Raw genomic sequence first — 13,903 nt, forward strand, 5'->3', positions numbered from 1 at the left:
CCTAAACGTCTCAAGGAGTGTATGTTAATCATATGGTGCTTAATTCATATGATAATCATATGTTGCAAACCATAAGATTCTCATGTGTGGCACTAAAGCTGTGTAACCATCAACATTTTATCCGCTTGCAATTTTAAAACAATTTCTAATGATAATATAAAAATAGTCCATAAAACATGGAATCAAGAAGAATACTAATTAGCATGGCCCACAAAATATTGAATTGACCACAGCTTTTTCCAATCCATAAATAGTTTTAGGTACGCCAACTGTAGCAAATAGTTATCTTTGATCCATAGCTTTATGAACTTTTGCTACGTAAACCATAATTGGCACTGTAAAAGGTAAGCTCTTTCTGTGACTACCTCAATCAGACAAAAAAGAAAATGCAATCATGAATAGAATGGAGGTATGTGATTAATCCGTAATCAGGTCGTTCAAAATTAATTCTTTGATTCTTAAATCAGTTCTCATGAAAAATAATATGGGGAGGGAGGCATTTCTTTTTTTGCTGCCTTTGATTTGACGGCTTTCTTTGCTGGCTTCTTATCATTTTTGTTGCCCCACCACAGTTACCACAGAAAGTTATTGTTGCCCCACCACAGTTACCACAGAAAGTTAATGTTGCATCAGTCTGAAATTCTATCTAATGATATAGTATACCTATATAAAGCTGCTGTCAAATGAGGCTGAAGAGAGGAGTGTGGATGTGAACAAACAGACGGACACCATGATCACTATATAAAGCAGGGGTTATATACTTGTAAATCTACTCACACCAAATAAAGACAACCATCTATTGCACAACAAGGAATACCATGAACTTGGCAGCTTGGTGATCTCTGAACTCAAAGATTTCTTAGGCTCACCTACAAAGGAAAAGTAAGAGAAATATAGTTTAACAAAGGGTTAACACAAGCAAAGTTGAAGAGAATACTCTCTCCCCCATAATGGATTTAAATCATGTCAGACCTTTAAATTATATAACCTCCCCTTAGAGTTACCTGATAATACCCATCTTGCTTCAAGCACATCTAATATGATGCCTGTAAAATGTTATCAAAATATGTTTGTTGTTTAAGGGTTGTGCAAAATGAACTTACAGACAGACAGACTGTGTGATTCCTATATTACCCCAAAATTGTTTGCAGTGAATATAAAAAAGTAATATAGAATGAAGTTTACTTGAGTAAATCCATATGCACCAATATATTAAAATTTGGTAACTTATGCACACAACAAATTCTTGGATTCATTTTCCTTCAGTTCAAGGTTTGTATTTTACTATGAAATAAACACTATACACACATTTCCCTATGACACATATCAAAGACAGAACCATACAATTCATCATGCTAAAACTACACACACAAAACCTTATTGTTCTGGTTCATAATGGATTTAACTGACAATTATTTATGGTGCAGACAATTAATTGCATGCATAATGGAGTGTACATACAGGCCTACAGCCACAAATGCTTTAAGTGGGATTGAAGGGGGTAAATTGAAGAAATTGTTTTGACTATAGAAGTGCTGAGCTTATGTAAAGCTGGTTTTAAAATATTACTTACTTCCAAGGGAGGTTTATCTAACACCCTCAACTACTTGGCCTATTGCTTGAAAGTTTACTCTCACACAAATTCATTCTTTAATAAGTTTAAATTATGTCCCATCTCTGAACACAAAGGATAAAAATAATTCTGTGCTTAAATAAGACTAACCTCCTCCACCACCTTCCTTATCTACCAGTAGCATTGACGTATCACTATGCTCTGAAAAAGTGTCCATTGATTCACATCTCTTGGTGGCATCAAAGTCAGCCTCAGGGGTTGTGGCCCCATTTCGACCCTGGTAACTACTCTCTCGAATGTGATGGTGCTGCCCTCTTTGTGTAATTCTTTCAGGAAACAGCTTATCTAAGTCTGTTTTCACTTTTTCAAAAGAATCTTTGGGTCTGACATCACTTAACCCTGTTGCACCATAACCTACAGTGCCAGGAGTTATCTCCCCTTTCGAGCTTCTTTTTTTAGGGCCATATTTCAGGTAATTTTCCTGACGGCTGTCATATGTCATGGCAAGTGCAAAGTAACAATAGTCCACTGCAGCATATGTCATCATGAATGCTGTTGTGACAATTGGAGCTAAGGTATTGACTTCACCAACAAACACAAATAACATAACGACTAGGATTATAACAATTAATGCGTAGATTGGAACTTTGTTTGGACCTCTCTGAAAAAAATTAAAATGAAAAATGATAATTTGAATATTTAAGGGTCAGTCTCTGTAAGAATTAGGCAGTGGGTGAACCATGGTATGACAAAACCCACCATTTTGAAAGTTTAATTAAACTATTTGCACCATAAAAATCAAAGAAAAAAGGCAAGATGTTCCATATCATTTCGGTAAATTAAGTTAAAATTACAATGAAATGCACTTAAAATGAACATTTCAAGGGCAGATAATTCTGTCAAAATCATCATTTTCCTAACATTCTATTGAAAACATTCTGAGCAAATCCAGGTATGCAGAGATCAAATAATAGTCGTTTCAAATTGAGAAAGCATCCTAAAGTGAAATTATATTGTAAGATTGGCAGGGTTTTGACATGCATGTTTCTGATTTTTCCCATTTTCCATGATTCTTACAAATACTTACACTTATGTAAATAAGCTTGTGTAAATCAATCTACACCTACAATTTGACAAAGTCCTCTCTACTAAAGAAGATGTTGTCACTTATTAAAAATGACAGACCTTGTCTTATGTAGCACTTAATTTTTACAGCCAGTAGTTTAGTTAACTTCAGGGAGTTTGGTCTTCACTTGATTGAATGACCATCACCTGATGAAATGTCTTTGATACTTAACTGAAAAAAAACCAAGGAGATTTAAACTTTATGTTATTTTAATCAATATTAATCTAAGTGTAAATCTCTTTGTCATTTGTCCAGGTAACTACAGTACCTGAACCGATCCATACAACTATCATTACAATCATTCATCAATCAGCAATCCGTTTCCAATCAGTCCATCAAACCTGTTTGACAGGTGATCACTTGGTTTTTACATTACATGACTAATGATCAGTTTACATATTGTACAGATCGGTTTGTTTTGGTTTTTCATTTTAACACACCTTTACTAAATGATATAAATTCAGACATTAGTTAATTTACTTGTCTATTGAATTAACTATTTTTATTGAAATACAAAATGATGATTTATCATTTAAAGCTCAAAGGATATTTCATATGGCACTTTTGTTTGATTTGTTCCGATCAATATCCTGAAATTTACACAAACCAATCATCCGTCATTTTACATAACAGAACCACAATCAGATTGATTACAAGTTTCCGATCATTCAATCATCAGTCATTGATCTGTCAAATAGTTGCGCGGATCAGTTGAAGGACTGTACCTATGAGGTTGATCAGGTACTGGTCATTTAATCAAGAGAAGATGAACCCAACTCTCTGAAGTTAACTATTTTACTTGCTGTAATGTCCTTTGACTTTTAGTGTCTTCTCACTGGAATTGCTTGATTGTCTAGATGCATAATATAGAATTACATCCTCAATTGAATAATATTTTAAAGTTTAGTTTAGTTTGTTAAATTTTTCATTGCTTTAGTTGTTAAAACATTCATCAGACACAGTAAAACCTGTCTAAATCAAACCCTGGGTAACCGAAAAACCTGTCTAACCAGACACTTTTAACAGTCCCCATATATCAATCTAAACTAATTTAGAACATTGATGAACCAAACACCTGGGGAGTTTCTAAACCAAATCACTTTTAAAAAACAAAAAGGGATCAGTTTAGGCAGGTTTCTCTGTGTATATACAATTGTGAGGGTAAGAAAGCCAGAATATTTACTTCCTGTCCAAGAATACTAAAAATTGGTAAGACATTTATATTGGCTATAGACTAAAGGATTTTGGATGGTCCATATAAACTTCTTATACAAAGCAATCAGATATAGAGAGGAGATATGTAAACTACTACTCCCTCTCCATGAATCCTAACGATTGGTATGACATTTTCATTGGCTATAGACTAAAGAATTTTAGGTGGTCCACATAAACTGCTAAAACAATCAGATAATAAAGAGAGGAAATATGTTTATTACTTACACCCTGTCCAAGAATCCTGAAAATTGGTATGACATTTTCATTCGCTATTGACTGTAGAATTCTGGGTGGACCATATAAACTGCCCATACAGTTAGATATAGAGGAAATATAGAGGCCAGCTAACCATAAAACTCCTACTACAGACACCTGTAACAGACAAATTATAAGTATATTGTATACCTATTACATTTCTACTGGTAAACCTACTATATATATATACAGTGAACAAGCTTTCAAAAAAGAACCCAGTCATGTGCTTTCAAAAACTGTTAACTGTAGATACACACTATATTTCAGTTTCACAATATCCTTTCAGTCAACAGTGAATTGATTACCTATTTTACAAACATGAGTATGCACGAATAATCATTAAAAAATTAAAATTAATTTTTTCCTTTTTTTTTTTTTTGATTTTCACTTGTCCACAGATAATTCAAATGCAGATTTAGAGGAAATGATATGAAATATCTTATACTAGAACTGGACTAATAAGTATTAATAACGTGAAAGAGTTGTCGAACAAATAGTTATCAGTGCTACAAATTATCTCCCAATGACAGGATCATATAAAAAATATTTTGGGCATCTTCACTGTTATTCTATAAAGTATTGGTATCAGTGATCTACATTTGATTAGTATTACCAATCAGGTGTAGATCCAGAGATTTTTAAAAGGGAATTTCAAACAAGGGGGGAGCAAGGTATTAAAAGTCATTTTTAGCCCAAATAATATACCAAAGAAGTTTTCTACTAAAGAGCACATTCCATCCCCCAGAACACCCCTATATAAGCTAATGTCAATGATGTTGAATTATTTCAATATTATTATCTCAGTAATTGTTCCAAACGATCCCCCCTTATTGTGGCCTCAGACTACTGCATAACATCTTATTTTCAAACCTCAGGGTACAAGTTCAATTTTGTGGCTATTTACTATGGCAATTTGCACTCTAACATTTAATCCATTATAAAATATTTTTCTTTCTTGCAAGATTAGCAAACATTAGTTGGTTTCCATGGAAAATAACAGTGCACTGACTTGACTTAAAACTGATGAGGCTTAGAACTGCAGGAATATGTGAGGCTGTGCTGAGCATTTTTACTGGTTCAAGCAAAATTTGTTTATCAAAGTTTTTGTCAAATCAGTGCTCTGTTGCTGTCTTTGTACTGCAACAAAATCTTTAAATTAAAAAAATGATGCTTCAATCAAGAAAATCAACATTTTTCATTCGAAGCGGACAACATCCTACCAACTCCAAGACAAAGTAAATTTTGTGATGTGACAACAGAAAGTTATAATTAGTCAGCGACCATATATCACTTGTTACATCAAATTTTCACGTTCTTGAAGATTCTGACTCCTTTTTTCCGTAGACCTTGCAGTTGAAAATCAGATTTACCAGTCCCAGGAATCATTTCCATCGGTGTCAACAGAACAGGGTAAGTAGATAAATAAATTGTAAATTTTGGTTTATTGTAGCGATTACGTAATTATTCGTACATTAACAAAATGATATTGTGGAATATGCAGAATATGGTAAAAATTATATATGTATATCATTAATCCTACGAGGAGGAATTTTTATATAGCCCAGCTGGCCAAGTGGTCTAGGGCGCTGGATTTTGTGCATGCAATTTTGCCATAGATGTCACAGTGGTACTAGTTCGAGTCCCGCAGAGGGAACGATAAAAAATTTGCATCGCAAATTTGACAGTTCTAACATCGTTGAGAATTTTTCAGACCCTTCTATAAGTTTCTATAACCTTCCCTGTATCAATTTGATCTGATGGAGCAGTGTAGCGAATAGAGTCGTCCCAATCTGAGACGTTTGTATAATATTGATTTGTTGTGACATGCATCATTAATTTGATCCTCTATCCTACATAATAACACCTAGATGAACTGTCCCGTACTACCATACATCGTGTACTAATTTACAGCTCTAGATTAATCCTACGAGAAGGAATGACCCGCCCAGCGAAAACTGTAAATAAAACAGTTGCAGTATAAAATAACTTAAAAAATCATATTACTACCTTCTGTGCTATCATATAGTCTTTTTGGAGGTAGGGACGTAAGCATGAAGCTCCTAATACTACAGTAAAACATATATACAGGAACGTTCTGAAATAGAAAAAGGGGAGACAATCAAATAAACCTGTCTATACAGGAAATTATCCTAGACTAGAAACTTCTAACATTATATTAAATTTATAAACAGGATTGTTCTTTAATGTAGGGTAAAGCTTGTTATCAGTAAAACAATTTTTTTTTCTTCATGATGTTGTGCACAAAGTCATCATTTTTAAAAAGATATTCAAGAAAGAAAGTTTAAGTACCAGTCCATATAAAATTCTGACACTGTCCCTATTAAAGTGATTCATGATGGAGAAAAACCCACCAATCTAAGAATGCTTTTTCAATCTACATATGCTATACTTTTAAGAAACAGTTGTACTTTCCATATTCAGATCTGCACTTGTAAGAAAATCATATATTTATCTCCCACTAAATTCAACGAAATCGAACAAAATCAAGAACGATAACTCTTGCAAAGTGCTTATTTTATGTACAATCTATATAAATTTTATCTCAAAAGTGCAACACCCAAATGAAAAACAAAGATTGGTTATGTGGTCTATGAAGGTTTCTGAACAAGAAATAAAAGTTGATTTGGTGGGTTTTTGACATGCATGAATCATCTCCTGTCTGATTTTTGCAAAGACTGATACTTAATCAAAACTTGTGGATTATCAGATCAACAAATCAATACCGTAATTTAATTTAGCCACACTATATTGTTTATAGCAGTGGTTATAAGTACAAATTTGCCTGTTTTTGCATAGGCAGAGTAAAAGGTAATTTCATTGGCCCCCTCAAGAAAAAAGAACCCCTACCTGTATTGCAGACTGATCCAATAATTTCTTGCATCAAGTCAGTTTGCCAGGCATTATCATTAAGTACACATCAAAAGAATTGTGCACAAATTACTGATAAAGATGGATAGACAGTGGTTTAATGCCCTAGAGCAGATATTCCATGCATTTTAAATAAGAATTTGACCATTCAAGCAGACCCTGCTTTCAAGTAGTCACATAGGATGAACCAGATCTTAATTGTGCTAGCTTACAGAAGCGATAATTCTGACTCATTATTCTGGATCCAAGCCAACTTGTTACCACTCTATTTTCTTAGTCGCTGAGAAGCCTGACAACCATTTTTAAAGTTCTGGTGTGTTTCCAGCAGGAGAGAATCCACGACCTCCTGTCTTGAGGTTAGCACGTTACCCAGAGACGACCAAGGTAGTTAATCAGAATACTAATAACACTGGGGAAAACGGAATTTACTTCAACAATCTTTACTTACGAAGAACCAATAGCTGCCAGTGTACCATTAGGTATGTTGGTAAAAGGATCATGGAGATCTCCACTCATGTTAATGCCAGCTAGGATACCCGTTACGGTGGAGAAAAACAGACCAAATATTGTGAAGAAATTTTGGTTCTCCAGATAATCAGGTGCTGTGTTGTTCTGCAGGTTATAACTATCGTATCCCGTAAAACCAGATTCTGAAAAAAAAAAAATTGAGATGACTTTTAACAAGTTTGTCTTTTCTGAAAAATGATTTATTTTCCTTACTTTTGTAGTGATGAGCAAATTGCAACAAGAGGCTCTCAAAGAGCCTGAATCGCTCACCTAGCAAAACATGCACTATTAACTAAGGACCCCTCATTACCCAAAAACTGTACATGATATACGAAATCTGATTGCAAACACGCAGGCAGGGATTTTCATAAGGAATTCAATAAAAAAAATTTGATATCAGACCAAAAATTAAAAAATTGATTTTTTTGGGGTGCGGACCCTTTCATCCCCTATAACTGGAACACCGTAAGACATATCTGAAATCTGATTGAAAAACACAAGCAGGAATTACCATAAGGATTCCAACAAAAAAAAATTCAAAATCAGACCAAAAATAAAATAGTTGATTTTTTTTAGGCATGTCCCAATTTATTAACCCTTAACTCCAAAGCCTATCCTATAAAAAGAATTAAATAAACAGAGTTCCAAAAGGAACAGACTGACACCTGTTTCATAGAAATCAGATCAACAATAAGCATTTTCTATTCATTTTAATGATAATACCCATTGTCTACTTTTGAGCTCTTTTTTTCCAAAAGGGGTAAGGCAAAAACTTCCAAAATCTGTAGGGCCCTCTATCATGTTCCTAAGAACAATGTGTTAAAATTTCAAAAAGATTAGATAAGTTTTACTTAAGTTTTAGTAAATAAACTAAAGTTAACAGACCCAACAATGATAACACCTTGTTAACATCAACAACAGGGTGATACCATTATACAACTAAATTTTTTTTTTGCTGTCAAATAAAAATGTAATTTTCCTAGTTTTTCAAAAGGGAGATAATAGGTATATCTTTCAAAAGCCAGGTAAACATACTTTTTACAACTAAAATTTATTAAAAGTGTCTAAAGGTACATTTTAAAAAAAACCCGGAAAGTCTATCAATTAATTTCAGTTTAAAGAACATTTTTTTTTATTTCCATATTGAATCCAATGAAAAACACCCTTTTCCCAAGATATAAATAAATTATGATGACTAGTGACTCTAAATGTTTGCATTATGGGAAAAAGCATTCATAAACGATAAATTCTACAAAGCATTGTAAAAAGCAATTTTAGCTAACGTCAAATTTTTTAGACTTATTAAGTTACATTTACAGTAGACTACAAGTAGTTTTTGAAATTCCAACTTGTCAACGATGTAGATTTAGAAATATTTTACACTTTTGATGTTCCATAAAGCTCCAAAAACTGTCTCGATGTTTAAGTCTTAAATCTAATACACCTTACTCACTTTTTTCCAATGTTTTTAAAATCCAATAACATTGAAATAAAAATTTTGAGAAAAAAAAATTGTTTTATGATGTTTTTTTCATATATCATTTCACATAGTGTTTAAATGCAAAACAAAACTGCCTCCTCTCCCACTTGAAAATTTCTGCATCAACCCATGTGGATGCTTTCTAACAAGCATTTTCTTTACCTGGTTCAGTATGAACAAAAGATCCAACCAAGAAATCCATCACAGCTAGGAACATCATAATAAGTAGAATTAATTGGAATCTAACTACCCATTTCACACCAGCTACATTGATTCCTAAAAAAAGGTCAAAGTTCAGGTCAATAATAAGAACACTCACAGCCAGGAATATCATGATACATAAAATCATCTACCCACTTCACACCTGCCACATTGATTCCTGAAAAAAAGGTCAAATTTCAGGTCAATAATTTGAAGATTCACAGCCAGGTATATAGTAATATATAGAATTAACTGGAATCAAACTGTCCACTTCACATCAGCTACATGCACACTGATACCTGGAATATAAGGACAAAGGTCAATAATAAGTAATCTGTCAACCCACTTCACATAAAACCAGGGTTCGGGACTGGTTTCATAAAAATTCTAAAATTGAGTATTTCCTCAAATCCTTCCTCAACTCTGATTGCTTGAAATGGCTGAACAAAGGGAAACTGGAATAGAGGGAAATTGAACAAGATTTTTAACCAACAGCTGTGATTAAACTTCTGTGGGAGTTTTCCCACCATTATATTTTCTAACTTTTCTATAAATATCATTGATTCTCCAGCACTCTATTCTTGATTTTTACTATTACTCAACTCTCTATAAAAAAATTAAAGCTTGCACGTTTACCATCTCTTGTGGAGAAATAATTCAAACCAATCATTTTGAAGAAGAATCTACAATGATTCTATATATTTTGAAAAATTAGGATAATAACTCAGACAGCTTTTTAAAAAAAAATGTTTAGATTTGTTCATAAAATAATCTGGTGCGCTGCAATTTACATGTACAAATGTGCACACTAGCAACAACCAGGTGATTCAGTAAAATCTGTTAAAAAAAAATTGACACATTCCTTGTAATTAAATTTCTAACAGATGACAGACCAAATATCAATATCATTATATTGATTTGTAATTAAAACATTATTTTCTTTGGGATTGTTTCAGACCACAGACTACAGACCAACCGACGTTAATGACGATAGTACCAATATCATAATACCAAGCCAGGTTATACAAAACTAGAAATACTGTAAGCAAGCTCACAAAGAAAATACCCCCTGCTTCAAATGAACTTGAATGTTAAGGCCTTAATTAGAATATCTCCCTTCAGAGTTCTTTGCACATCTACATATGGTTCCCTATAAAATTCCTATAAAATTTCATCAAAATTCCTTGAGTGGTTAAGGGGGGATGCACTTAAAAGGTTTCAACATTTCAAAGGTCTCACTAACCACTTCTAACATTTCCATTACTTTACATGTTAAAAAAGTAATTTTCAAAGTCTCACTGTGAATTCCCAGGACAAATGACATCTTAAAGCTGCATACCGTTGCGAAGCTTGGAAAATAAGGCTTCCAAAATCATTATGCTAATGGTACGATCATAGTAGAAATTCTTCACAAAATTTACTTGAATAAATAATACTGAAAATCCACATTTTTACCTGTTCTGCTAACTGACAGCATGGAGGCAAATTACTCACACATGTAAACAATATTCATACACTTTTGTAGTTAATTACATATATGATTTTAAAGTACACATTCTCAGCTTTATTTTGACTACTTTTAATCATAATACACACAAATAATGCACTTACAATGCATATGTCTAGGTTCAGTGTGTTTTTGGTACTACATAGGGGGGTGGCCATTTGACCCGGAAGTGGTTAGTGAGACCTTAAAAACATTTTATGAGTTTTTATGTTTTTCTTTTTTTACATTTTATGAAAGCTTGTGGTATTGTGAGTCTAATAAGACCAAAACTATCAAAATCAGACATAGGACTACAAAGAAATGGTCATTTTTATATCATGCCCCTCAGTGATATTTTCCCTAAATTACTAAAAAATTACAATTTTAACTAACTTGTCACACCAAATTGATACCTATGATAATTCAAGAAGTTGTAATAGTAAACATCATTTATCATTATGAAAAAAGAACAGATTTCAACAATTTATATCATACCTATTTCATTACTGTGTGATTCTTAGTCCGTGCTGTGTGACTATTTGAGTACTTTGAATATCCCAAGCAGTGACATTGTGTATTTCATGGATGACGTCAAGTTATGAGTCACTGTTACTGATAAAAATCTTGTTGCTATGTTGTTTTTTAAAATACCTTGCACAATGCACCTCTTAAAATATAGCCAGATTACCAATATCACTATACTGATTTTATGGGAAAATGGAAATAATGACCAGGAAAGGCAATTTTCCTCAAATTATGCATTTCTCTGAAATATGCCATAATTTAATTTATGGTCTCACTAACCACTTCTAACGTTTCCATTACTTTACATGTTAAAAAAGTAATTTTCAAAGTCTCACTGTGAATTCCCAGGACAAATGACATCTTAAAGCTGCATACCGTTGCGAAGCTTGGAAAATAAGGCTTCCAAAATCATTATGCTAATGGTACGATCATAGTAGAAATTCTTCACAAAATTTACTTGAATAAATAATACTGAAAATCCACATTTTTACCTGTTCTGCTAACTGACAGCATGGAGGCAAATTACTCACACATGTAAACAATATTCATACACTTTTGTAGTTAATTACATATATGATTTTAAAGTACACATTCTCAGCTTTATTTTGACTACTTTTAATCATAATACACACAAATAATGCACTTACAATGCATATGTCTAGGTTCAGTGTGTTTTTGGTACTACATAGGGGGGTGGCCATTTGACCCGGAAGTGGTTAGTGAGACCAAACCCTTAAATTGGATTATTTCCCTTTGGAGTCCTCCAGCAGTAATTATATTTCTTCATCATGTGTTCATGAACATCTTCATATGATACCCAACCTTCCTGTAAAATTTCAACAAAATCCCTTGACAGGAATAGGAGGAGTTGGGCCTACAAGGTTTTAACATGTTAAACCATTAATTTGGACTTTTTTCCCCTTGGAGTCCTCTGACAGTCACTATATTCTTTCATGCACATTGTCATGGGGTGTATCACATATTACATGTGCAGAATTTGCCTGATTCTTAGCTGGAGTACTTCTTAACTATAGCTCATATTGCTGTACAAATTGTTTAAAGCAACAGTGATGCCAGTATAAGCCTAATCACTTTTGGGTGATGTCATACAATATTTTGACCCCCATGAAATATTGACCCCATGGTTTAAATATCATAGAAAAATTTTGCCCCCCCCCACAAGATAATTTGACCTCAGTTGTATTTTAACCCCAAAAATATTTTGATCCCCTACTGCAAGTTAAATAATATAAGAGGGTCTTCAAAAATTCTCTGTTTAGACAGGTTCTTCATTTATTAAGGGTTCAGTTTAGACAGATTATTTGTTTATTCAGGGTTCAGTTTAGACAGGTTATATTTTTATTTAAGGTTCAGTTTAGACAGGTTATTTGTTTATTCAGGGTTACATTTAAGCAGGTTCTTGATTTATTTAGGGTTCAGTTTAGACAAGTCCTAGATTTATATATGTTTCAGTTTAAGCAGTTCCTTGATTTATTTAGTGTTCAGTTTACACAGGTTCTTTATTTATTTATGGTTCATTTCAGACAGGTTATTTGTTTATTCAGGGTTCAGTTTAGACAGGTTCTTGATTTATTTAGGGTTCAGTTTAGACAGGTTATATTTTTATTTAAGGTTCAGTTAAGACAGGTCTTTGATTTATTTAGGTTTCAGTTTAAGCAGGTTCTTGATTTATTTAGGGTTCAGTTTAGAAATTTGTTTATTTAGGGTTTAGTTTAAGCAGGTTCTTTATTTATTTAAGGTTCAGTTTAGAGAGGTTATTTGTTTATTTAGGTTTCAGTTTAGACAGGTTCTTGATTTATTTAGGTTTCAGTTTAAGCAAGTTCTTGATTTATTTAAAGTTCATTTTAGACAAGTTATTTATTTATTCAGGGTTCAGTTTAGACAGGTTTCACTGTATTACATTCAGAAAATTTTTTTTGACCTTACATACCTGGTTCTATTGGGGCATTGACATTAAAATTGAATTATAGATTAAAACAATTACTAACTGTTGTTTTGGTAAATGTGCAATGTCATTGACATTCTGAAATTGGACATTCATCTTGCCTAAAGGTCTTGATGAATATCCTCTTTTTGCCAAGATCAGTGACACTGTACATCACTTAAATAAAATACAGTAAATAATTAACATTTTCAATTATGACATCAAAGAAGATATAAGAAACTGGGCCAAATAAAAAATATGATAAATGGAAACCAATGAAAATTGGCCCTACCCAAATTATGTTATTGATATTCTCTGAAAAGATTTTATTTTAATTTTCAAAGCAACATGTTTCACATCTCTGATCATGGTATTTACAGAATCATATGAACTTTGGGAAAAAATATTTTTCATACCTACCCACCCAAAGCTATGAGCTAGGGTTAAGTAAGGAGAAATGAATATTATATAAGTGTGGCCTCAGGCTATTAATACTCCTACTCAATCATTTCTATCAAATTTCAAGGTAATCATGTATACAAGAAGTACTTAAAACAAAATTATAGAAATAGGAAACAAAATCCAGCACCGAGAAAATCTACCATGTGCAATACAAGAAATGGAGCCTCATTATTTTGTAATACTGCAATTTTTTTGTAATTCAATGTCAGTCTCTGTAAGAATCAGGCAGTGGATGAAAC

At 32.8% G+C, this 13,903-nt stretch overlaps 1 protein-coding gene across 7 annotated transcripts in view; it reads right to left on the reverse strand.

The window, feature by feature from the left end:
• LOC148598323 (solute carrier family 12 member 8-like) overlaps window positions 1-13,903 on the reverse strand; it is a 60,708-nt gene that overhangs the window by 8,829 nt on the left and 37,976 nt on the right. For all 7 annotated transcript variants that reach the window (XM_088560392.1, XM_088560391.1, XM_088560393.1 and 4 more), the window contains exons 6-11: window positions 9,208-9,321; window positions 7,507-7,708; window positions 6,177-6,264; window positions 4,140-4,286; window positions 1,724-2,234; window positions 778-869 (exon numbers count right to left, since the gene is read on the reverse strand). In XM_088560392.1, coding sequence (XP_088416518.1) covers window positions 778-869; window positions 1,724-2,234; window positions 4,140-4,286; window positions 6,177-6,264; window positions 7,507-7,708; window positions 9,208-9,321 — 1,154 coding nt within the window. The remainder of the gene's footprint in view (window positions 1-777; window positions 870-1,723; window positions 2,235-4,139; window positions 4,287-6,176; window positions 6,265-7,506; window positions 7,709-9,207; window positions 9,322-13,903) is intronic.

The sequence above is a fragment of the Perna viridis genome, chromosome 14 (genome assembly GCF_037379345.1).
Source record: "Perna viridis isolate PV_CMFRI_1.1 ecotype Kerala chromosome 14, ASM3737934v1, whole genome shotgun sequence".
NCBI lineage: Eukaryota > Metazoa > Mollusca > Bivalvia > Mytilida > Mytilidae > Perna > Perna viridis.